Source organism: Dendropsophus ebraccatus, chromosome 3 (assembly GCF_027789765.1).
Source record: "Dendropsophus ebraccatus isolate aDenEbr1 chromosome 3, aDenEbr1.pat, whole genome shotgun sequence".
Lineage (NCBI taxonomy): Eukaryota > Metazoa > Chordata > Amphibia > Anura > Hylidae > Dendropsophus > Dendropsophus ebraccatus.
The window spans coordinates 95,550,638-95,577,822 of NC_091456.1; the positions used below are offsets into that span (position 1 = coordinate 95,550,638).

At 43.5% G+C, this 27,185-nt stretch overlaps 1 protein-coding gene across 1 annotated transcript in view; it reads right to left on the reverse strand.

Moving 5' to 3' along the window:
- The window catches only part of DDX49 (DEAD-box helicase 49), a 29,844-nt gene continuing 2,659 nt past the window's right edge, over nt 1–27,185 (reverse strand). The window contains exons 2-13 of the mRNA XM_069962265.1: nt 22,284–22,407; nt 20,974–21,059; nt 20,764–20,885; nt 20,175–20,362; nt 19,255–19,395; nt 18,583–18,658; nt 15,240–15,316; nt 13,339–13,436; nt 2,941–3,015; nt 2,018–2,106; nt 1,706–1,777; nt 1–654 (exon numbers count right to left, since the gene is read on the reverse strand). Coding sequence (XP_069818366.1) covers nt 466–654; nt 1,706–1,777; nt 2,018–2,106; nt 2,941–3,015; nt 13,339–13,436; nt 15,240–15,316; nt 18,583–18,658; nt 19,255–19,395; nt 20,175–20,362; nt 20,764–20,885; nt 20,974–21,059; nt 22,284–22,407 — 1,337 coding nt within the window. The 3' untranslated portion in view covers nt 1–465. The remainder of the gene's footprint in view (nt 655–1,705; nt 1,778–2,017; nt 2,107–2,940; nt 3,016–13,338; nt 13,437–15,239; nt 15,317–18,582; nt 18,659–19,254; nt 19,396–20,174; nt 20,363–20,763; nt 20,886–20,973; nt 21,060–22,283; nt 22,408–27,185) is intronic.

Consider the following 27,185-nt stretch of genomic DNA (forward strand, 5'->3'; position numbering starts at 1 on the left):
TTTCATAAAAATTATGCCTTTATTATTATAAAATGTTCAAATATTTAGAAAACATGCCATTAAAGTACAAATAGATAAATATATATTTCTGATGATACTGTCCAGCTCCCCCTCATTAGGCCTATTTCCAGGTACTTTGCATGCTAAATCATTAAATTCAAGATTGTTATCTAATGTCAAACAGTGCTCAAAATACCTTTGATTTATGTAACTCTACCAACATTAAAGAATGGGAATGGTGGGCTCTCACTGAAAAACTGTACTGCCATAAAGAAGCCACACAAACCACACAATGCGGAAAGTTATCAGCTGGCACACACAGTCCCCAGGGCCGCTGATCCAATGACACATAGGAGGACACAGGAGACATTTTTCTTACAATGATACAGATAGATCTCTGGGATAACATCTTCTGATGCCACATGTAGTCCTGATAAAGTGAATGCAGTCTATACAGCTACAGATTTAGTCACTGCTCAGTTGAGCTTTGGCAACCTTCTTCTCTCTGAGTCTGAGTTGTTTCTCCTTTATCTTCCTACGAACTTGAGCATCTTTCTCTTTCTGAATAGATTCCTGAATGTGCTCCTTAAATTTCTTTTTCTGTTTTTTTATTTTCTGAAGCTCTGCTTTCCTCTTAGCCTCCAGATCGGGATCCTTTCAGGAAAACAAAGAAGTAGAAATGAATGAACTATACTTCACTATTAACCTTTTTCACAAATATTTACAGCTTTAGCAGGAGGCCTTCACCATATATTTCTGGTTCAGAAGCTGTGACGTTAATCTGTGCAGCAAGTGTCAGTGGTAACTTGTAATGGGTTTCCATTGTCATGCAGTTGCAAACAAATCTATGTCATGTACAATGGCAATTGCTGGCTGAAGAATTGTAAAACATGATGCCACTGAACTCTGGTGCAGTGGAAATGTCTAGATGTGAAGAATCACTTTTCACCATCTGGCAGTCAGAAGGAATACTATAAAATTTGGTGCAAGAGGGATAATGACATAAGGCTATTATTTCTATTTGAAAGGTAAAGGGTTGGGGGGGAAATATACCAACCCATCCCTGTGCCCCCACAGCTCCTGGACCCCCCCTGGCCTCCTGCAGGGTCAACTCCCAGCTGGGAAATGCCCAATCAGGCAGTCAGTCAGTGACTGGGGTGGGACACCGCTACAGTCACCGACTGGCTGAGTGGGTACTTCCCGCTGGAGTGCGACGATGCAAAAATCCATGAGAAACTGAAGACTAATGGCTGTCAGTGAGCTGGTGATCTGGTGCTGCAGGGGCACAGGGATGGGTAAAGATTCTTTATTATGTTCCTCCCACCCCCTTCCTGCATCGAATTTTTAGCTGGGGCTTGGAGTTCTCCTTTAAGGCTACAGCCCGGCTGACCGATTGCCCGCCCTGGTTACTGACTGCCTGCTCAGTCAATCAGTGACTATGGCATGCAATTGCTCAGCTGGGCCGCAACGCACGTGACATACCCAGCCGGCTGCTCTGAATGGGACCCGGGAGTGGTGCAATGGGGGCATAAGGAGCAGTGAGTTTACTTGTTTGTTTTTTTTGCACCCCCTTGCCTGCCTGTCTGCCGTTTTCTTATCTTCATGGGACTTCTTCTTTAAGAACTTAAACATATCTAAAAAAAACATGCTGACTTTATTACATCCCAACAGAATATAGACAATATTTCAGTAGGTTACGTCTTACCTTTCCTTCTAAAATGAGCTGTTTTCTCTTGTTAATCTCCTTCTTCTCATCAAAGTCTGTACATTCTAGTTTCTGGAAGCAAGAAAGAATGCATGTCACTACATACAGAGGCACTGGCTCCGATTAATCAATCTGTCAGAGAAAAAAATCTGACACATTTGTCTTAGACATTAACCAATCACAGCTCAGCTTTAATTTCTCAAAATGGAATGTGATTGGATACGGTCTGTCTAAGATGTGGCCAGTATGTGTAACCAATCGGACATTTCACAGGCTTCTATTATATCTGAGGGGAACTGAGAGTATACTCACAATTTCACATTCCCGCCTGGTCACATTCACTTGGGTCAGAATATTTAAGACTTCAGCTTCCTTCATCTTATATTCTTCTAGTTTCATATCTGCCCATCGAGAAACAAGAGTTATTGCATTAAAGGTTTACTTTAGACCCCCCTGTGACAACTGCAATGTGCAGTGAATGTGCATAGGGCAAATATAGTGTATGTTATACAGCTGACACCCTGACAAAAATATTTTTTTCTTGCACATTTGTATCATAAAGTTTTATACTTTGTAGTATGGGTTTAAGAATGAATATATATATATTTTTTATTACATATTTTTATTAACTGGCCACAGTATGGTGCTAGACAATAATCGGGCAGTAAGGGCTGCACGAACATAGTTAGTGATGTCCATGTAGCCCTTGCCAAAACACCTGACATCTTACCTCTCCCCGCTCCCGGTCTTCTCTCCTGAGCTCCACAGCTTCCCGGTACCCGGCAGCAGCAGTATCTGAGTGGCCTGTCAGCTGACAGGGCGCTCAAACAATGCTGCCGCTGGGATCGGGAAGCTGCGGAGCACAGGAGAGAAGACTGGAAGCGAGGAGAGGCAAGGGGTTTGGGGAATAGTCAGCTGTCGGCCGTGCATCGCTATTACACGTAGCGATGCGCAGTCAGTGTCTGACGATTTTAGGCCCAAACCTAAAACAGTTATCAGCTGATGATCGTTCTCTCTAGTACCAAGAGTGCTAATTGGCCGAATCAGCCTGATTCTGCTGATTATCGCTCTGTGTAATAGGGCCCGTAGCGTCCCAGCTCAAGTCATCAGGTTGACAAAACAGAGCCCTAATGAATATACAGAACACTCCTTTTATACTCCACTTTAAAGGACTGACCAATGTAAAAACTGCAAAAAAAAAAAAAAATTTAACATTTTGTAATTCAGACACTCACTGATCTGTTCTTCTATAGCATGTACCAGATGAATGTCATACTGGGTCACCAATGTTACTGCCATACCATTTCGCCCTAAAAAAAACAAATGCATACTCTTTAGAACACAAAACAGACAGAATATCTAGAAGAAACCTCTAGGTAGAATATTCTTTTGACAACAAAACTCATTGTCTACATGCTAAATTTGAGGAGTTTGTGAAAAGAGTACAGTTATCAGAATGAAGCAATCCAAGTACTGATTATAGTCCTGGGGTATAGAGCCAGGGTTCCCCATGTAAGCTTCCATGATCAATATAGAAGTCATCCTAATGTCTATGACCTTCTTAAGGGAATCTCTCTACACTCTGACTAGATGACAGCACCCTAGTAAACATGGTACCTTTGGTTTATCTGTCCATGTAACAGAAACTGCTCAAACCATCTTTTCTTATTGTAAACAAGAGTAAAAAAAGTAGTTGGAACTCTCTGTGGCCGTGCTGCACTCTGTCACAGCTAATCCCTGGTTCCTTCTACATCAGTCCCACATCTGGCACACGGTGCCATTATTTTTGGCCCACCAGGCAATTCACAGATTGAATTGCATCAGGCCCACCAAAATCGCATTAGATTATAATATGGGTGGTCCGGACAGCCGCTCGGACAACCCATATTATAATCTTGTAGACCACAGGCAGTTTGTAGCCTGCGGCCTAGGAGTATGTGAGCGGTTTCCCCGTCACCGGCAGCACAGTGACGTCAAAGCTAATGGGGCAAGTATGGGGGGGCTGTATCGAGGGGTAGGGTGGGTTCCTGGAAAGTCCACGGGTGACAGGTTCCCTTTAAAAACTGTTCAAGGGGCTGGCTACTATATAAGGGTGACTATGGGGGAGGGCTGGCTATTATATCAAAGACTACAGGGCAGGGCTGGCTACTATATGAGACTATGGGGGAGGGCTGGCTACTATATAATAGCCTATGTGGGAGGGCTGGCTACTATATGAGACTATTGGGGAGGGCTGGCTACTATATGAGACAATTGGGGAGGGCTGGCTACTATATGGGACACCTGAGGGCTGCCTAATATGTGGGGCAGTTGGGCAGTTTTGGTTGGGTTGACTACTACATGGGGCAATATTGGGGTGGGGTGGCTATTACATGGGTTTGAGTTTAATCATATCATAGCAATTTATCATGTCATTTATCATAGTGCACAGCACTGGGAGATTCACTCCACTGACAGTACCAGGAACACGCATGCTGCTCTGACAGTGCCAGGTCCGCCGCATGCGCTATTTTTAATTATCAAGGTTGGCCAGCGACTTTGTACAATTTTTTAGTTTTGGCCCACTGTGTATTTGAGTTTGACACCCCTGTCCTACATCTTTCTGGCTATGACACTTCCATGGGCCTAGAATGCAGGAAGTGTGTCCCTTTACATCAGCAGCACAAGAACTGGGGGCAGAGACGAAAATATTCAAATGGAAGGTGGAGGAGCAACCAGTGATTGTGCGTGACAAAGTGCGGAATGGCCACAGAGCTGCAACTCCTTTTTGACTCTTGATTACACTAAGAAAATGTGGATGCGGTTTCTGTTACATGGACAGATAAACCAGAGGTACCATGTTTACTAGGGTGCTGTCACCTATCAGCACACTGTCAGCAACTCAGGTCAGGTCCGAGTACTGACAGATTCACTTAACAGGATAAATGACGCCAGCAACTTGTGCGATTCTATGCTGAGGCATCATGGTATTAATAGGACAACACCCAAATGTAAAGAAAGATAACCTGTAGAAGACAGGAGGATGAACTGCAAAGAAACAACCTAAACAAACATAGAACAGTTTAATTAGGATGGAAACATTAAAGATGTCAAGTGTCATTTATCAAAAGTTTTGACATGTCACAGGGGTATAAAAAGCAAACGAATAGCCAGCAGGGCTGTGGAGTTGGAGTCGTGGAGTCAGAAAAAAAGGAACATAGAAGACTGTCCGCAGGAAAAGACCACCTGCTCCTTCTAGTCTAGTTGTGAGTAGTTCAGGACATGGAGACTGGAGACTGGCTGCATCCACTGCACACACACGAGAAGCTGCTTTATAACTTTACTCATTCCCTCAGAAGTCGCCCCAGGATCATGTAGGACATTAGGGAGAAGCTGCTGAGCCAGTGTGATAAACAACTCCCCTGGTACATGACTGGCCATTTATAAAGGAGTTGCGGCTTACCGACTCCACAGCCCTGATAGCCAGCACTCCCCTAATAGCCCTATTCCACGGGTTGTCAGATGAGCAAACGAGCGCTCTCAGCGCTCGTTTGCTCCTCGTTCCCTGCTCGCTGCCGCCGCTATTCATCGCGGCTGCAACGAGCGGGTGAGTGCGGGAGGGGCTGGTCGGAGGATCGCTGATCGTCCGGGCAGCCCATAGGATATAGCAGCGTCTGCTGCCGACGCTCCTATTCAACGGAGCGACGGCAGCAGATCGCTGCTATATCAGTCGCTTGTTTTTCAACATGTTGAAAAACAAGCGACTGCAACGATCAGCCGACATGAACGATGTCGGCTGATTGTTGCACTCTATTCCACGGGACGATTATCCTCCGTAGCGGCCGATATCGGCCGAATACGGACGATAATCGTTCCGTGGAATAGGGCCTTAAGACTAGTTCGCACTGTGCAGTTTGCACGCTGCCTGGCTAACATACAGATAATAAAAAAATGCTGCAACAACCTGCAAGTGTCAGGAGTCACCGCATACACTCCCTCCAGCGTACATAATAAGAATAAGTGGAGAAAAGAGAGCGGCTGTGCACTTCATTTGCTTGCTGCAATCTCCTTTTAATTGCTGGAGATAGGCTTTACTGTAACTCTATGGGGCAGTCTCCTGTAACTGAACAGGGACTACAGGAAGTCGGGCCATGTCAAAAGTTTTAATGAAAGGGATACTACTAATGGGTTCTCTCTTTTTTTTTTTTTTGAATCAAAAGAATTTTATTAAATGTTTTGTCATTTTTTGGTCAGACAACAGCAGCAGGGGTGGAGAACAGACACAGAGTCCACCCCTGGAAAAGACAACATACCCAAAGAAACAAAAATAAAGAATATTTTGGCAAAGTCCCAGACTTTAGTCCCAGTATCATAAAGTCCATCCTGAGGAATATAAAGATGAAGAGTCACAATGAGAGAAAATGATTGGGATTGAGTTCCATAACTTTGGATACAAATTAGGTTAATGCTCAGCTATCCAGCAATTAGCAAAGACAGTTCACCTGCCCGATGGTACTCCATCCGAGGGCGAAGGGGGGGTCCTGCCCCTAGTAAGCGATGCGGGCGCCAGTCCTGGCGAGTCAAGCCACCGTGCCCAGATTTTATCAAATTTCTTCAGAGCCTCTCTTTTTTCATAAGCATATTTCTCATTGGCTATGAGCCAGTTTACCTTAGCTATAAATGAGGATAAAGTTGGGGGAGTTTGATCCAGCCAGGACTGTGCTATCAATTTCCTGGCCATATAAAGTATACGGGCCACGGCCAGCTTCTCAGGAGCAGGAAGGGCGATGTCCTTGACATAGCCCAAGATGCAGACTAAGGGGGATTGCTCTATGTGAATAGTGAATACTTTCTGAATGGTAGAGGCAACTTCTTGCCAGTATCTAGTCAGTTTAGGACATCGCCAAAACATATGCAGGAGCCCCCCTTCATCCCTCCGACATCTAGGACACAGCGCGTCTAGGCGGATCCCCACCTTAAACAGGAAGGCAGGAGTCCTATATACACGGTGCAGTAAGTATAGCTGCGACAAACGGTGCTGTTCACCTACAGACAGCTGGGGAGTCATACTCAAAACCTCCTTCCAGAGATCGTCCTCCAACGGGCCCAAATCAGCCTCCCATTTTTCTTTTATAGTTAATGGATGTTGTTCTAAGAATTTCTCGTGAATGTGAAGGTATAGGATAGATATGAGACCAGAATCTGATGTAGAGGCACCAACAATATGTATGGGTGGAACATGAACCCGTTCTCGTGTGAGAACTTCCCCCTCCCCCTCGCAAGTGTGGCGTAACTGTAGGTATTTGTAAAACTGGGTTCTCGGTATAGGGTATTCCTCTCCCAACTGCTGAAAACTCTTCAACTGCCCATTGTTATACAACTGTCCCACTCTCCGTAGGCCCCAAGATTTCCACTGGGAGAAACCCTCCAGGAAAAAAAGTTCTCCCAGCCAGGGTGTATCCCAGATAGAGGTATAAGGCGAGCAGCCCGTCAGCCCATACATATCCCGGATCTTCCACCAGACCCTGTGGTACAGTTGCAAAGTGGGACAACCCGCCGCGGTGGTGGAGAATTTCTTTGCCTCTAAGACCTCAAACAGCTGAGATGATCCAAAGTGAGATTGTGTAGTAATTGTGCCGCAGGGTCCGAAACTGTATCAATTTCCCATCCACGAAGATGTTGAAGCTGGGAGGCCAAGAAATATATCATAGCATTAGGTACCGCTAAGCCTCCTGCTGTTTTTGCCCTCTGTAAAGTCTCCAGTTTGATGCGTGGATGTTGGGAGCCCCATATCAGATCCCTGAATAAACTATGTACCTTATGAAAAAAACCGCAAGGGAACCCACAGGGGAGAGTTGTGGAGCACATACAGCAGTTGGGGCATCCATATCATTTTAAGTAGATTTGTACGTCCCACCACTGATAACGGTAACTTCCACCACACACCCAATTTAGATTGGAATTTAGAGAGAATAGGGGCAAGGTTAAGCCGCTCATATGTTCTAATATCTTTATGTACTGTAATCCCAAGGTACTGAAAGTTACTTACAACCTTCAAGGGGATAGAGGGGTCCAACAATCGGACAGAGACCTCATCGATTGGCATCAGCACAGATTTGTCCCAACCAATGGACAGGCCAGAGTATCGACCATAATCGTTTATGAGAGAAATAGCCGTAGATAAAGAATTATCCGTATCATTTAGGTATAGTAACACATCGTCCACATATAATGCGATTTTTTCCTCATGCGGACCCCTCTTAAACCCACGGATGTTGTCTTATTAGAGCTGCAAGTGGTTCTATCGCTAGTGCGAACAGGAGCGGGGAGAGCGGGCAGCCCTGCCTGGTTCCCCTATATAAGGGAAATCTGGAGGACAGTCCCCCATTAATTTTCAATATAGCACAAGGTGAAGAGTACAATAGTTTAACCCACGTGATAAACCGGGGTGCGAAGCCCATCCTCTCCAACACCGCCCAAAGGAATGGCCACTCGACGCTGTCAAAGGCCTTGACAGCGTCGAGTGAACAGACCGCCCGCGCACCCAACCCCCCCCCGAGGGCAACTGTAGATTGATAAATAGTCGGCGAATATTCATCGACGTAGACCGAGCTGGTATAAATCCCGTCTGGTCGTGGTGCACCAGGGAGGACATACACAGGGACAGCCTGGTGGCAATGGCTTTAGCCAAAATTTTTATATCTGCTGTTAATAAAGAAATAGGCCTATATGACCCAGGCAAGGACGGATCCCTGCCAGGTTTGGGCAGGACCACAATTACCGCTTCCCGCATGGTTTCTGGAAGGAAACCTGTTTCCAGTGAGGCCTGCCAGACCTCTAACAGCCTGGGCAACAGCACATCCCCAACTTTCTTGTATAGTTCCCCAGGTAGCCCGTCCATCCCTGGGGCCTTACCATTAGCCATGGACGCGGCTGCCAGTTCCAGTTCCTCCAATGTTAACGGGGAGTCCAGAGACTCTCTAGCGTCATCAGTAAGGGTGGGAAGAGAAATAGATGACAGAAATTCTGAAATTTGAGGGAGAGTGACCTCCAAATTAGAGCTATAAAGAGCCTCATAGTAGGAGAGGAATACCCCAATAATGGCCGGTGTAGAGGTGACCAGAACACCACTATTATTTTGTATATGAGTTAAGAAGGCAGGACCCTGCTGAGCTCTGGAAATTACAGAGAGTAAGTGACCCGTTCGCTCACCCTCCACAAAAAACATGTGTTTGGCAAAGATCCTTTTATGAGCTGCAGATTCTAAATCAAAGTCAGTGAGAGCTCGTTGGGCCTCCCTCAATCTGTTAGCCGTACGTGTAGTGCATCCCTCAGTGTGAAGAGCCTCTGCCTGTATAAGTGAATTCTGCAAAGCTGCCCGGAGACGTCCTCTTTCCCCCTTAGTACGGGTAATTTGTTGTATAAAATAACCCCGCAGGCATGCCTTCATCGCATCCCATTCTATTTGCGGCGAGGCTGTACCTGCGTTAATTCTAAAATAATCTTCTATTGTCATATGTATACCAGGAACATCTAGAATGGCTAACCAGTGGGGGTTCAATCGCCATACTGGAACCGTGGTTCGCCACACCCCGGGATGTGCCAGGACCAGGTACAGGGGGGAGTGGTCAGAAAGTGTACGGGGGAGGTATTCTACTTCCAGTACCTGTGTGAGAACTCGGGCGTCCCCAAGCACCGTATCTACACGAGATAAACTGCCATGCGAGGCAGAATAGCAAGAGTAGGCCCGCACATCAGGATGCCGTGCCCGCCAAATATCAAACAAGGCTACTTCTAATAGAGCTCCTAAGGAACTATGTCTATCCGTAGTGATACCCAGTGTCAAAGACACCCTATCCAGAAGGCTGTCCATCACATTGTTAAAGTCACCTATGACGAGCAGTGAGGCATCCGGATGTGTGGCACCAAAGGCCAACACTTCCTTTAAAACAGAGCTATTATAAGGTGGTGGTATGTATACCGCACATAGCACATATTTCACAGCATATATAGAACAATATAGACACACATATTGGCCCTGAGAATCAGTTTTAACCTCCAAACAATCAAAAGGGAAATTTTTTGTGTATCAGTATGCTGACCCCTCTAGAGTACTGCGAAAAGAAGGAATGGTAGCACCAACCGACCCATGATCTTTGTAGATACTGGGCCGTATCTTTTGTCAGGTGTGTCTCCTGTAAACACAAGACGAGGGGCTGGTAAGTACATAATCTATCAAATAAAGCAAAACGTTTGCTAGGCTCACCCAGTCCTCTTATGTTCCAGGAGAGAATCCTAAGGCCTGACGCCATACTGATAGAGAAGGACAATATGTGACAGTATATACACCAACATTAGTCGGGAGTGCAAGGCAGGAGAAGACAGCTGAGCATCTAGAAAAATTTCAGAGAACACGTTGTATAGGGATTGCCAGTAAAACACAGGCCATAAAGACCAAACCAGAACTAGTCCCATAAGAACAAAGAAAAATGAGACAAACAGAGAAAAAAGAAAAAGTAGAGAAAGAAACAGTGGTCTATCCACTAAGTGCAGACAGATGGGGCAATCAGTTCTCCACACTACTAAGCAAAGTCCAGCAGCAGGTGGACTAAGCGCACAGCCCCGCAATAATAGGATACATGTATGCAACTGCGGGCTCCAATGGGTTCTCTCTTTAGAACAACCCCTGCCCACATGGAGGGGAAATGCATGGGCTGACAAGGCTTCCTGGACAAAATGTGCTGCGGAGGTGCTGGGAGCATAAAACTGCTGAGCAGCTGCAATATGAAGAAGTTGTCCTTTATTAAACATGTCACTATAATCATCTGAAAGAAACTATAAAGACACATAATAAAAGTAATATTCAAAAGGAAATCAATACAAAATCCCTACAACACAGAAAAAGGCATAGTCGGTCGTACAACAGACGCACCTAGCACATAATACATCAAGGTATATATCAGATCCACATAGAAGCAGTTTCTTGTATATTTCAGCTGCACTGAGAATACTTCAGGGACAGACTGTAGTGTCTATTGTTCGGATTAGGTAGACCACACATCTCACCCTGACGACAGTGTATTGGGCACCACACATAGCCAATAATGGCATCCAAAGTCCTTATATCTATCTGGGAAACACTCTGCCTTTGTATGACTTACAATTCATAAAAAACTAAATATTTGAGATATCTTAACAATTATGTAATATGTACAATGTTTAAAAGGGGCAGCAGTAGTATCATATGTGAAATCAAATTGTAGTTTTTAAGGACAGCATGAATAAAATGCAACTACTCAGCAACTCATGTCTACAAATTGCCCACACACACTTTTATATATCTACACACTGCAAACATTACTGACACTTATTGCTCAAGGGCTCATCTTAGCCATTTAAAGTGTTCATGTCACTAAAAAAAAAAAAAAAAAAAATGGTCGGGTCTGGGTGTCAGGTGCTTCACTCACCGGCTTACTGCCATCTCTGTCTTGTAGCAGGAGATGGGCTCCATGAAGACAGCTTGTTGGAGGTCTGAGCACTAGATCCCAACCAATTAAAACTAGTCATTTTCTAAAGTGACAGAGCCTATTTGACATTTAGCACAAACACGAGGATGCAAAGCAAGATTTAAAATGAGTACTCTGTCGCCCCCTCCCACCCCCACCCCCCCCCCCCCCCAAAAAAAAAACCCTACATACATACACAGCTGATATACTTACGATCCCTCCGGTGACTATCGACACTTGAATCTCCCGCCGGCCTCGCCCCACATCCTCGGAGCTCCCTCACTTCCGGATTGTGGAGCAGTGAATGGGAGAGAAAGGGCTGCCTTTTCATTGAGCGCTTCACATGGCTTCCAGCTTGCTCAGCCAATCACGACAACGAAAAGGCAATGCACTCCAGCCAATGAAATGGCTGCTAATGCACAAGTGCACCAGCAGCCTTTTCCTCTCCCATTTACTGCTGAGGAAGATGGTGAAGAGGAAGAAGACCAGGCCCGCTCCCTGCTGTGATGACCTCAACCCAAGATGGCACCCCGAAGAAGAGGACGGAGTTGACAGTTATTTAGCATGTATACTTTAAGTTCCTTAGGGTGAAGAAATGAAACAAGGCCAGATAGCTTATTAACACACATTACAAAGCTCAAAGAACAAATCGCCAGAGTACTCCTTTAAAGTCTTCCGTGATTTTGTGGCATGACAAACATCACATAAAGTGACACTGCATCGTGGCATCATGGTAAGGGAAAGCAGAGTGAAACCTAATTTTCAACAAGTTGACTGATCTGTAGTCAATATGATGGTGAATCGCAGGGAAACAAGTACAACATACAATGTTGTTTAACCATGACCTCCAGCATATGCTGTACACATAGCAAAGATAGCTGTCATTACACTAGTAAAAATCATAATTTCTGGCAGAGCTCCCCCTGGACAGTCTTCCATTCATATTTGGCAACATTTTGATGTTCCTGCAGCCAGATATAGCCCCCAAAGTACTGCTCATACTCTTGCTATTCAATCCTCTGCCGGGGGCGTCAGCCCTCTGATGACGTCACCTACTTAGGAGCATGCACAGCCTTGGGCTCCAACGCCCCTACATCCCTCCTCACCCATTCTGCTCTGAGTCAGGCCGTAAAGCCATCCCTCCTGTGCAAATGCTGTTTCTAAGCAGAGAGGTCGGCTAAACAGTGTGGCTGACAGCTTTCCCCAGGCTCCCGAATGGTCACTCAGCTTTCCCCAGGCTCCCGAAAGGTCACTCAGCTTTCCCCAGGCTTCCCAAAGGTCACTTAGCTTTCCCCAGGCTCCCGAATGGTCACCCAGCTTTCCCCAGGCTCCTGAATGGTCACCCAGCTTTCCGCGGGCTCCTGAATGGTCACCCAGCTTTCCCCAAGCTCCTGAATGGCCATCCAGCTTTCCACAGGCTCCAGAATGGGGTGGAGTGGCCATTAGCCTGGGAAAGCTGGGTGACCCCCACAGATAGTTAAAAAAAAATTAATTATAAAATAAATACATTATATTCACAGACACAGGTCCCCAGTGAGTCATGCAGGTGACAGGTCAAAATCCTGTGCAGCTACCAGGCAAAGGCCAGTCAAATCTGGTCCTTTGCTTACAGTCTGAACGTGCAGGCCTGCACAGTTCACAGACTTGTAGATGAAAGCATGTAGGCGATCAATGAAATGACAGTCTTACATTCTAAATCAGTCAGATATTTACATTTGGAACAGCGGAGGCTAAAGCTAAGAAACAGCTCCCCCCGGTGGAGAACTTTATAAAGAGGATTTGCAGGGTGTAACAATAAAAAAAAAAATTATATATATATGTGTAAAAAAAGGTTTAGAACCTGTTGATCTCATATGTTAGGGGAAAAAAAAACAACTATAAACAGTGACACTTTCACAGGAGTATCTTGTAATCTAATTTCATAGTTTTCAAGCAGGTAGAGTATTTATGTATTTAATGCATAAATAATGCATTGTATAATAAAGCCTAAACTAAGAACAGGAAAAGAGGAAAAATATACCAGTTGCATAGAAACAGCAGTTCAGTATGTAGGAAAAGAGAAGCTGTAAGTATTTTAGTAAGTGAATCCAAATAATCACCTTTATTCAGTTAAAAGGTTATAAAAGTTAGAAGTAGAGAGAATCCTACCTGCTCTTGCTGTGCGGCCCACACGGTGGATGTAGATCTTTGGCAGACCTGGGGTATTGTGATTGATGACTACTTGGACTGTGGGAATATCCAGCCCCCTGGAAAGATAAATAATAAGCCAAGAGTTAATTCAGTATTTCAATTGTATCTCTGCATTCTGCAGGGCATCTTTTCCCTTCAGCCTCTTAGCACTTCAGAGGCACTGCGTGGCCATTGTAGTATAAGAGATCACACAATCTGGCACTGTGCAGTGAGCAGCCTTGCTCCAGCACTAATAAGCCTGTTGATTCCCAGGTATCAGAAGGGAATTCCAGGCTCCATTCTCTTCTAGTGCTCTTACATTACATGTGCAGGATTATGAACATGAAGCTCCATGAATTCCCTCTCAAAGGAGATCACACAATGGCGGTTCTTTACACTGCAGAACACAACTAAAACCTGAATAGGCTGCACTGTAAGAGACTTCAGCTTTTATACATACAATATGGGTGTGAATACTACTACATATCACAAAATCACATGACAACCATTGTCCCCATTGTCCTCAATTCAATTAACCTTTCACTTGCTGTAAGCCTTCCAACCACTGACACAGTGTACTAGTTTAATGCAATGATGCATGCCATACATTTATATATTGCTTCTTGGTTGCTTTAAACCCCTGGAAAAAATGCTTTTTATAGGGGTGGGTCCCAGGGTGTTACCCCCTGTAACATCACACCCACTCCGCCTTTTGACTGACACACAAGTTTTGTGTGAAAATTACACACGTGTCTTGAATGGACACGCTATAAGGCAAGCCCTGCTTGTCAATCAAAAGACAGGGCAGGCATGGCATCACAAAGAAGATACGTGGCGATGCAAGAGTACAACAGGGAAATAAAACCACCAATAACCAATATAAAAAGGTAGGACATGCATCATTGCACAATTTACACTGTGCATCACTGCACAAGTACCCTGTGTTGGTGCTTTAAAGGGCTTACAGCAAGTGACAGATTCACTTTAAGGCTATATTCACACAGTGTACAAACAATGGATGTTGTTTTGCATACCAAATATGGTCCGTTCTTTAGCATATTCCTACAGCTGACATCGTAAGATCAGCCGTAGGAAAATTATTTCAATAATAAGCCCTTTTAGGTGTGTCTTATTAAAAAGGTCCATACACTTTGAAGCGACTCTGTACCCACAATCTGACCCCCCCCCCCCCCCCCCCTTCGGATAGCTGCTTTTAATCAAAGATCTGTCCTGGGGTCTGTTCGGCAGGTGATGCAGTTATTGTCCTAAAAAACTACTTTTAAACTTGAAGCCCAGTGCCAAACGGGAGTATCTGTGCCCTAACTGTGCACCACCCCTCAGTCCCTCCTCATCATTGAACATTGCACAGGTCCTTAACGATCCAGCCCATGTGCCAGGCTGACACAGGTGAAGAATAGGAGACAATCTGCCTGGAGCATTTCTAAGGATGAGGAGGGTGGGGAGGAGGGACGGAGGGGTGGTGCAAAGTTAGGGCACAGACACTACCGTTTGGCACGGGCTTCAAGTTTAAAAGTTGTTTTTTAGGACAATAACTGCATCACCTGCTGAACAGACCGCAGGACAGATTTGGATTAAAAGCAGCTATCCGAAAGTACAAGTGGTTTGGGGGGGTCAGATTGTGGGTACAGAGTCACTTTAATGGGAAAAGATGGGAAAGAAAAAAAAGTGTGTCAACGACAATAAAACTACAGTCGTTGTTTGCACAGCTATGGCCATAGAAAATAGACATGAACATAATGCATCGTGTGAATCTGCACTGGAGTTCTCATTGAACTCAATGTTAATCAATAAATTCAGAAAATGGTAGTGGCACATATTGTATAGTGACACAAATTGTAGTGGCACATATGACTTCTCACCTGGCTGCCACGTCAGTTGCAATCAGAATCTTGTAAACGCTTGATTTGAATTTTGCTAAGGTAGCAAATCTTTCCTTCTATGGAGAAAATACAAAGATGTAAGAAGCTGTTGCCCATTGTAAAGCTCTAGAACCAATGAATTACAGTTAGAGTAATTCGAGAGTAATTCTTAAATGTAGTTGGGATAAGCAGGCTATATATAATAGACCTGTGTTCATTGTAGCCGCCAGTTTCAGCTCAAATCTCAATAACAATCACCACCAATAGGTATTTGAAAAATTAAAACTATTAAAAAAGTTACACTTTGTAGAAAGAAAAAAAATAGGTCACTATAATACAAGTTAAGACACGGAGCGATTATCAATCAAAAAATTTGCTATACCGAGCAAAAATGAGCATTCATTTGTTTGTGTATTAACATTCACACAAAAAAAGAACAAAAAAACAAACAAACAAAAAAAAAACATTCATTTTTGTCTTTCAACATGTTGAAAAATGATCGTTATTAGTACACCAATCATTTGCATATGTGATCGTGTAATAAGTCGTCTGCTGATAAAACACATCGTGAGGGCTGTCCTGAGGAATGATCAGCGACCATATAACAACGTAAAAACGATCCTTTATAACAATAATCGGTGACTGTAATAACCTTAGAATCGTTCACAAAAAAAAAAAAAAAAAAAGACTAGTTTTCACTTGAGATTGATAGTTACAGCGAATTTTTAAACAATCGCTCCGTGTAATAGGACCTTTATAACAGAATACCAACAAACAGCCAGCCCTGGACTCCTTTTTAGGTCTCTACAGCTAAGGGCCTTATTACATGGGATTATCATGCAGAAAATCGTTATATTGTGCAAATTTTAACTATAATCACCCTGTGTAATTACAGGCATCTATCAAAAAATCATTTGTATGTTGTTTGATAGCGGATTTAAGGCCCTAATCGCTTTAACCATTGATCGCTAGTGAAAATTAGTGATTTTTTTTAGTGAACGATTCTGAGGTTATTAGTCACCGATTACGGTTATGAATGCTTTTACATCGTTATATTGTCACTAATCATTCCGCAGGACTACCCACACAACATGTTTTATTGGCGAATGACTTATTACATGAACAGATATGCAAACGATCGGTGAACTACCAACGATAATTTTCCAACATGTTGAAAGCCAAAAAAATTTTATACTGGGAGTCTATGGGAGGCTTGAGCGTCTCCTGTCTCCGCGTGGAAGAATGGACACGTTAATTCTACCGAGCAGAGAGGCTTGGAAAGAGAAGGCGCACAAGTCTTCCATAGACTGCCAGTATGTCACAGAGGCTGATGGGATACCGCCACAGATTTCCGCCAGTTTTACTCTGTGTGAACTCAGCCTTAGTGAATTTTTAAATGATAATTGCTCCTTTAAATCTGACCCTAAAATCATTGTTAATCTTTTGTTGTAATCCCACATTCATTTGCGATCGTTTAGCGTTAGTTGTTAAAAATCGGTTTGTCTAATAGTATCCCTAACTGCAGAAAGGGCAAGCAGTCTATTGTGTCACCAAAAAAATCTGGTGATCCAATCATGTGGAGGTCACGGACTGTGGTGACCAAAAGGCAATACTGCCAAATTTTGCCAATCCTAGACATAGATCAAAAAAGAAGGAACATGTTTAATTTACTGCCTTTCGTTTTCTTCTTTCTTTAAACAGCTGCTTTGACAGGATAGTTTTTTTAATACATCGCTTTAATAAAGTTACATTACTGTGTAATATAAATTTAATTTAAATAAATGTATAATTTTTGCTGTGTATCAAAAGCACTGTGTGTATGGCAGGAGTACCCTTTTAAACTCTTTATGTAATTTGCCAACTGGAAATCAATTATACACCACTAGGGGGTGCTCACTGCATAAGGATTTGTACAGATCCCATATAACTCATTGCTACCTGTATAAATGTGTACACTGTAAGGCCCCCTTCACATGTCCGGAAAAACCATCCAGATTTCCTATCAGGAAATCCGGACGGATTTCCGGACCCATAGACTTTTATTAGTCACGGACACCCTTCTGGATTTTTCCGGAAGGGAGTCCGTGCCGGAAAATAGATTCGGAAAAAATAGGACATGTCCTATTTTTGTCCGGAATTCCGGCCCGGACGCTCCCATAGAAGTCCAGATTCCGGAGTGTCAGAGAGACCCGCCCACACCACGGGCCTTCATCGCCAACCCCCCACATCACCCCGGGGTCTTCAGCGCCGCCACCTAGCACCCCAAACCCCCCCCCCCCCTCGTCTCCGCAACTGACCTTCTTCGCCACCGGCCGCCTCTGTCCCCGGACCTTCATCGTCACCATTCTGCCCCCGGAACGGAGCAGCGCCGGGGATCACTAATTCCGGCTCCCCGGACCTTCAGCGCCGACCCCCCTGACCGAGCCATGCCGCCGCCGATCTCCACATCAGGCCCGGACAGGTGAGATGGCCATCATGACTCCCATCATTACCTGGCAGCATGATGGGAGTTGTGCTCCTGCAGCCTCTGGCCGTGCAGGTTGCAGAAGTACAACTCCCATCATGCCCTGCTGACAGGTCATGATGGGAGTTTTACTTCTGCAGCCTGTGACCATGCAGGTTGCTGAAGTACAACTCCCATCATGCCCTGCAACCTGGGAGGCCACAGACTGCAGAAGTACAACTCCCATCATGCCCTGCTGACAGGTCATGATGGGAGTTGTACTTCTGCAGCCTGTAACCATGCAGGTTGCCGAAGTACAACTCCCATCATGCCCTGCAACCTGGGTGGCCACAGACTGCAGAAGTACAATTCCCATCATGACCTGTCAGCCGGGCATGATGGGAGTTGTAGTTCTGCAAGCTGTGACCACCCAGTTTGCATCTCCCATCATGTCCTATTTTTTTCTTCTCATCAGGAAATCCTGAAGGTTTTTCCTGATGGTTTCCTGGAGGTAAAAACGGATTACTGTCAGGAAATCCTGATACTTTCCTGATGACATTTGAAGTCTCCTGATCAGGATTTCCTGGATTTCCTGAAAACTGACACGGACGTGTGAATGGGGCCTAAAAGCTCCACTGTCTGTGAGTGTTGGCAGAAATATTAATCATCAGAATCTACTGCCGAGGATCAAGCACAGGCTAGGGTATGCAGGTCTGTCTTCTGTAGTACCCACAAGGAAACTAAACGTTTGGGAAAATTGTCCCTCAGGAGTCATTTTGGAGGGATAATGAATACAGAAAAGATATATGACATTTGACTGACCGCTTGCTATCATGCTCCTTTAAGTTTTTAAGAGTTAAGATAATGAAATTATATTACTCTTATCATTTAAAAATGTACCTGCTTCATCATGGAGTGTAACGCTACAGATGGGAAACTAAATTCACGGAGCATCATGTTGAGGATTTGGCAGTTCCTGAAATATTAGAAGAACATATCAGATTGTACTTATGATAAATGAAAAGACAGAAAAATTGTGCTTTGTATTTTCTCATAAAATTTGTAATAAAGCCATGTGTCTAGAGATGCATGCCCGGTCCACAGCTTACGCACTTAAAGGGGTACTCTGGCCATAAACGTTTGACATGTTGCTGCCCTGGCAGATACCAAAGCAAACATGCTATTCTTACCTTCAAACGCCCCCCCCCAGTGTCCTCCTAAGGAATCTCTGGGTCTTCACTGAACAATCCTTTCTCCATTTCCAAGGACTTGTGTTAACAGAGACAGCCCGGTCAGCCATCCATTGTCAGTCAGCGACTGGCTGAGCTGGCTTTCACTACCAAGTGGCATCCATCTGGGAAGTGGAGGCAAGATCATTCACCAGTTGACCCAGAGATGGCATAAGAGGACACCAGGAGAGCATAGGAAGGTAAGAATAGCATGTTTGTCATGGTATCTGCCCAGGCAGCAACATATCAAAAGCATTACATGGCTGGAGTACCCCTTTAATAGCAAAGCAGTAACTTGTCCCATTCATGTCCATTACAAAAAAAAGAGCTTGTCAGAGCTTACTTGCATGTGTTGGTGAAGATCATAATGGACCAGTCTTCATGCTCATCCTGGAACTTCTGAATCAAATGTACCAAATAGGCATCTTTTACTCTCTCAGGTACCAAAATATATCTCTGGTCTAACTGTTCCACTGTCCGCACCCTGAAAGAAAACAAAATGTCGCTGACCTGGTTTCTTTGTCACTACAAATCAGCTTCTAATCACATCTTATAGTTGCTTTTCCATCCGTCCAAGAATAAATAAGAGCAATATTCCACTATATGCCAGGAGATTATAAGGGACAGTAACCTTAATAAATGATAGTGAAGTGCAGCACAATATTTTTGACAGGGATTCTGTGTTGAAATCCAACCAAATTCCACATTGGTTTTAATAGGAAATGTCAGTTCTAGAGGTAGATTTACATGTCAGATCTTGATGTGTTTTTTTTTTTCCATTAAAGTTTGATAGAACTCGGAACTCTTCCCTTTCCTCCAAAATAAAATAAACATTAAAACTGCAGGAATTACAGCGTTATAAACGCACCAGCAACATGTCATTTCTCTTCTAATAATGTCAGAGTGCAGCCCAACTCCATTAAGAAAATAATCTTTTAAAACTAGCATGTGCTGTATTCTAATGAGCTATGACTAGTCATTGGGGGGGGGGGGGCGGCTACAGAAAACTAGTCACAGTAATCTCACCTTAAGATGACTGACAAGCTGGAGAACATCCTACATCTTCCCCTGTGCACGCTCACAGTTTTCAGGCATTGTGGTATGGCTTGTAGGTCATACCCCAATGATTGCGATTACAGATGTGACATTATCAGAAGGAAATTACGTGTTGCTAGTGGGTTTACAACGCCTTTCCTGCTGTCCCTTTAAGAAAATATAAGCCATGAAGCTACATCCTCTTGACGTGTATAGTCAGCTTCTTACTCTGAAGTGGATTCCCAGAAGAAAGGCTTGTTCATTGCAATGGATTTCAACTCCTGCAGGGTGTCAGTCAATGTGGCACTGAAGAGAAGGGTCTGTCTCTGAGCAGGGATTGCTCCAAGTATCACCTGCAAGTCTTGAGTGAAATCAGTACACCCTTGTTCTAAAAGACGGTCTGCCTCATCCATAACCTGGGGGTCACAAATTCAAGGTACTTAAAGAAGTAAAAAAATGGTAGAGTGTGCATGCAGCCAAGTTGCTTTACCATTTCCTGACGGTCAGCACAGTGCCAATACATTTTGGTCTGGTAGACAGGGAAACACTTTCCAACAACCACTGCATTTTTAATATGGTTGCCACAGCGCATGCCTAGTAACCAGTCTGTCCCAAATTACTAAATCTTTTCGAAATTACCAGTCAAAAAAGCAAATAAGAGTAAAGTTGGTATAGGAGGACCATGTACTTCACTTCCTACTGCCATTTTAAGCATATTTTTATAAAAATTAATTAGGTTGAGAACTAACAAAACCCCATTGCTTTGGATTCAAAGTGTCTTATAACAAGTTTGTATTTCCCGTGTCTGGTATCTTACCAAGAACCTAATCCTTTTAATGCTGAACGTGTTTGAACTGCGAATGTGGTCAGCCAGGCGGCCAGGTGTAGCTACGACCACGTGGGGCTTTCTGGACAGCTCCAAAGCTTGGGCAACCATATCTGTGCAGAAAGAAAGTGTAAGTGCAAAATGAAAGTGATAGAAACATTCCGCTGGAGTTCACATGGATCCTGAGCAGTAAATACATACCCATTCCACCAACAATTATACAGTCCTTCAGGCCCAACGGCTTGCCAAGGACTCGAAACTGCTCAGCAATCTGATATGCCAGTTCACTGAAGACAACAGAAGAAAAATGGTTTTTATTAAGGCCGTCACATTATGACTGCAATGAACACAGCCTCGTAATAAGGCGAGAATATTGAGAGTGTGCCTCATTTCTACAATTAGTCAATAGAAATGCAAGTACTTTTAAGCGCAACCTGAAAAACAGAATTGGACACATAAAAGAAGTATAAGGGGAAGATTTATCAAACTGGTGTAAAGTACTGTAGAACTGGTTTAGTTGCCCCTAGCAACCAATCAGTTTCCACTTTTCATTCCTCATAGATCCTTTGGGAAAAAAAAGGTGGAATCTGATTGGTTGCTAGGAGCAACTCAGTCAATTCTACTTTAAATCATGTTTGATAAATCTCCCTCTAAGTCTTTCCTTTACACATCTGTTTAGGATCTATACTTTTCTTATGGCCAGCTTTACACAGGATCGATTGCAGCGGAAATCTCCATTGCAATCCTTGTTCCTTGTGAATACATACTTGCAGCAGATCTTTCAGACCACTGTGATTATGTAAATCACCCGCCCCCTTAACCCACACCCCGCCTGCACATACTGTACATTACCTGTCCTCAATCTAACTTGCTGGTCGGGGTCCCAGCCTCTTGCTCAGCCAATCAGTGCGTTGCCCAGCCGTAGCCACTGATTGGCTGGGCGGGAGAGCAGAAGGCCGGGACCTCATGCACCAAGTGGGATTGAGGATGGGTAATGTATGTGCAGGCAGGGTGTGGGTGATTTACATACTCGCAGCAGTCTAAGTATGTATTCACAAGGAACTGCCAGGACCTTGGATTGTGACGGATTGTAAAACTCGCAGCAAGATTTCCACTGCGATCTGTCCTGTGTGAAGCTGCCCTTAAAGTGTAGCTGTAAAGCCAAGCCCCTGCCTGTCCTTGAGATTTGCTATGGAAGATTGCAGGTCCATTATGGGCAGGTGGGTTGCAGAAACAACCGTATGACCAGCATGCTCCAGACAAGAAACCATTGGTAATTTGTAGGACGCAATTGGCTGGGCGTTGTACTGGGCATGGACCTACATCTCTTCAAACCCAATCTGAGAAACAGGCATAAGCTCAGCTATACAGCCATACTTTAAACTTAAAAAAAGGAACGCAAGAAAAACAATGCACCATGTAAACAAGGCTAATGGAGTGATCAATGGTTTAGCTGCATGCCAATAATGTAGGTGGAATGTTCTAGCTAATAATAATCTGAATGATCTTACCGTGTAGGTGTGAGCACCAAACAAAATATTCCAAAAGGATCCTCAGCCAGCTTCTGGAGTATAGGCAGGACAAATGCAGCAGTCTTGCCACTACCAGTTTTAGCACAACCCATGCAGTCGCGGCCTACCCAGAAATATAAGCAGTTTATAAGGCACCATACGTGAGCACAACACAGAGATATAGAAGCTACAATACAATATATCAAATATAGGTCATCGCATAGAAACTGCACACTTGTATCCATATTTAGTGTTAGCGGAGTAGAAATGGACTTTATACTAAATAATAGTTTTTCCCCCAGATATTTTATTTAATCCTATTGAGAGATTACTATATAAAGTGTACCCCAACCGCCTCCAAAATATCTTCAGACAGATGTCAAAGAGGAGGATCAGGCATGTTGGATTTCAACTGCCCATCCCCTTTGTTCTCAGAGATAAGTCTGGCAGCGGCGTAAATTGGTGAGAACTCTAAAACACAACCTAGTAGTATAAAGCCCCAGATCTCTATGGCACAATGCTCACAGGATGTGGAGGTTCACAGGGGACAGGCGGCTGCTGATCTGCCACACTGGGGGCAGCAATAATCTACACGTGCAGGTAGATGGGGATCAGAGAGACAACTGCAGTCACGCTATCAGCACTTCACTGAAATGGAGTCACACTATCAGCACTAGGAATTGCAGTGCTCCTATATACCATGTTTTACGGTAATAGCCAGTACTAGTTAGTTCCAGGCTTCAGAATGTGCCAGGAAGATCATAGGGTGACACCTACATGTGAGACTAACTAAAGAATGCCAACTCTTCAGGTCCATTCACCCACTGTTAACCCCTTCAGATCCATAACTGTTCAATTCCCCCACTGTTAACCCCTTCACATCCACTACAATCTAATTCATCCACTGTTAACCCCTTTAGATCCACAACACTTCAATTCATCCATCCACTTTTAACCCCTACACATCCACCACAGTTTAATTCATATACTGTTAACCCCTTCAGCTCCAGGAATATTTTATTTTTTTTCTAACTACTTTAATAACTATGTAATTTTTAACACCTGAAAACCAGACTCATTTTAATTTATTTCTCTTATTTGTCTTAGATATAGAAAAATCATTTTTACTGTAGGGATTTGGATTAATGTGATGGTAAAATGTCTATTTGGGCCTATTTGAAGTCCAATAAAATCACGAAATCAAATTGTTATCCAATCTCGTTACCATATCCTAGAAGAGCGCTTACTCTCGTACAGGTTCTGTGATTTTCAGACATTTTTACTGTACGGATTCAGAGTAATGTGATGGTAAAGTGTCTATTTGGGGCTATATGTAGCACTATTTGAAGTCCAATAAAATCACGAAATCAAATTGTTATCCAATCACACTACCATATCCTAGAAGAGCGCTTACTCTGTTACAGATTCTGTGATTTTCAAACATTTTTACTGTACGGATTTGGAGTAATGTGATGGTAAAGTTTCTATTTGGGGTTATATGTCGCACATTTTGAAGTCCAATAAAATCAAGAAATCAAATTGTTATCCAATCTCGTTACCATATCCTGGAAGTGCGCTTACTCTGTTACAGGTTCTGTGATTTTCAGACATTTTTACTGTACGGATTTGGAGTAATGTGATGGTAAAGTGTCTATTTGGGGCTATATGTCGCACATTTTGAAGTCCAATAAGATCACAAAATCAAATTGTTATCCAATCACTTTACCATATCCTAGAAGAGCGCTTACTCTCGTACAGGTTCTGTGATTTTCACACATTTTTACTGTACGGATTCGGAGTAATGTGATGGTAAAATGTCTATTTGGGGCTATATGTAGCACTATTTGAAGTCCAATAAAATCACGAAATCAAATTGTTATCCAATCTCGTTACCATATCCTGGAAGAGCGCTTACTCTCGTACAGGTTCTGTGATTTTCAGACATTTTTACTGTACGGATTCGGAGTAATGTGATGGTAAAATGTCTATTTGGGGCTATATGTAGCACTATTTGAAGTCCAATAAAATCACGAAATCAAATTGTTATCCAATCTCGTTACCATATCCTGGAAGAGCGCTTACTCTCGTACAGGTTCTGTGATTTTCAGACATTTTTACTGTACGGATTCGGAGTAATGTGATGGTAAAGTGTCTATTTGGGGCTATATGTAGCACTATTTGAAGTCCAATAAAATCACGAAATCAAATTGTTATCCAATCACACTACCATATCCTAGAAGAGCGCTTACTCTCGTACAGGTTCTGTGATTTTCAGACATTTTTACTGTAGGGATTTGGAGTAATGTGATGGTAAAGTGTCTATTTGGGGCTATATGTCGCACATTTTGAAGTCCAATAAAATCACGAAATCAAATTGTTATCCAATCACACTACCATATCCTAGAAGAGTGCTTACTCTCGTACAGGGTCTGTGATTTTCAGACATTTTTACTGTACGGATTTGGAGTAATGTGATGGTAAAGTGTGTATTTGGGGCTATATGTCCAACTATTTGAAGTCCAATAACATCATGAAATCAAATTGTTATCCAATCACACTACCATATCCTAGAAGAGCGCTTACTCTCGTACAGTTTCTGTGATTTTCAGACATTTTTACTGTAGGGATTTGGAGTAATGTGATGGGAAAGTGTCTATTTGGGGCTATATGTCGCACATTTTGAAGTCCAATAAAATAACGAAATCAAATTGTTATCCATCTTGTTCTTGCATAGGGCCATGCAGCTGCCACTGACTGACAGCTACTTACCGCCGTAGCGGTCTTGTCTCTGCCACCTAATAAAGAGTGCTGAGGGGCCTGTGTGAGCTGCTGGCGCTTGCTGATGCCCGTCCCCCGTGCCGACTTCTAGGCTTTTATAGAAGAAGTCTGGCTAAAACATTTTTGTATTGTTATTGTGTTTTTCTCTGCATCAGGGCTTCACTTCCTGAATAACAAGGTGAGGTCACTTCCTGGATAACAAGGTGATGTCCCTTCCTGGGTAACATGGTGATGTCACTTCCTGGATAATATGGTGATGTCATGACCCGACTCCCAGAGCTGTGCGGGCTGTGGCTGCCGGAGAGGATATTGGCAGGGGGATGCTCAGTGTTCCTCCGGTGCCCTGTATCCCTCAGTGTCCCCCTGCCATCATCCTCTCCGGCAGCCACAGCCCGCACAGCTCTGGAAGTCGGGTCGTGACATCATCATGTTATCCAGGAAGTTACATAACCATGTTATCCAGGAAGTGACATCACCATATTATCCAGGAAGTGACATCACCATATTATCCAGGAAGTGACATCACCATATTATCCAGGAAGTGACATCACCATGTTACCCAGGAAGGGACATCACCTTGTTATCCAGGAAGTGACCTCACCTTGTTATTTAGGAAGTGAAGCCCTGATGCAGTAGTAAGTGCAGAGAAAAAAGCACTTTCTAAGCATTTCCCGTAATAGGTGTATATTGGGGATTTGTATAACTTTTGGGTGACAATACAATAACAATACAAAAATGTTTTAGCCAGACTTCTTCTATAAAAGCATAGAGGTCAGCACGGGGGAGGGGCATCAGCGGGCGCCAGCAGCTCACACAGGCCCCTCAGCACTCTTTATTAGGTGGCAGAGACAAGACCGCTAGGGCGGTAAGTAGTTGTCAGTCAGTGGCAGCTGCATGGCCCTATAATGCCCTGGGGAAGACATGCAGAATAGTAAGGGTGCTTTCACACACTGCGGATTTGATGCAGATTTTCTACAGCAGATTTGAAACTTCAGGTTGACTTTGGTTTGGCAACAGACAATCTGCTGCAGAAAATCTGCAGCATGTGAAAGCAGCTTTAGTCTAGTGGGGCTCCTTGATGGCTCGATGTCCAATCTTCAATGAGGTATTAGTAGATATCTTTTACCGTGAAAACTAGAAGAAAAAAATAGGCAAGAAATATCGTAAGCTCGCAAGCCACATCAAGGGTCCTCATTCTCCTGCGAGTCCCAAACCTAAACCTAAAAGGAACATAGACTTATTAAACTAGAATAGAAGAACAGTCCTGAAAAAAGTCTCTTAATGGTTATCCTCCATCAGCCATGAAACTGGTCCCTCCTGGGATTGGAAGTCGTCTACCGAGAGCGTCCAACAACAAGAACAATATGGAGAACTATTTGATTTCGTAATTTTATTGGACTTCAAATTATGAGGTGTATAGCCCCAAATAGACACTTTACCATCACATTACTCCAAATCCCTACAGTAAAAATGTCTGAAAATCACAGAAACTGTACGAGAGTAAGCGCTCTTCTAGGATATGGTAGTGTGATTGGATAACAATTTGATTTCGTGATTTTATTGGACATCAAAATGTGCGACATATAGGCCCAAATAGACACTTTACCATCACATTACTCCAAATCCCTACAGTAAAAATGTCTGAAAATCACAGAACCTGTACGAGAGTAAGCGCTCTTCTAGGATATGGTAGTGTGATTGGATAACAATTTGATTTCGTGATTTTATTGGACATCAAAATGTGCGACATATAGGCCCAAATAAACACTTTACCATCACATTACTCCGAATCCGTACAGTAAAAATGTCTGAAAATCACAGAACCTGTACGAGAGTAAGCGCTCTTCTAGGATATGGTAAAGTGATTGGATAACAATTTGATTTCGTGATTTTATTGGACTTCAAAATGTGCGACATATAGCCCCAAATAGACACTTTACCATCACATTACTCCAAATCCCTACAGTAAAAATGTCTGAAAATCACAGACCCTGTACGAGAGTAAGCGCTCTTCTAGGATATGGTAAAGAGATTGGATAACAATTTGATTTCGTGATTTTATTGGACTTTAAATAGTGCGACATATAGCCCCAAATAGACACTTTACCATCACATTACTCCAAA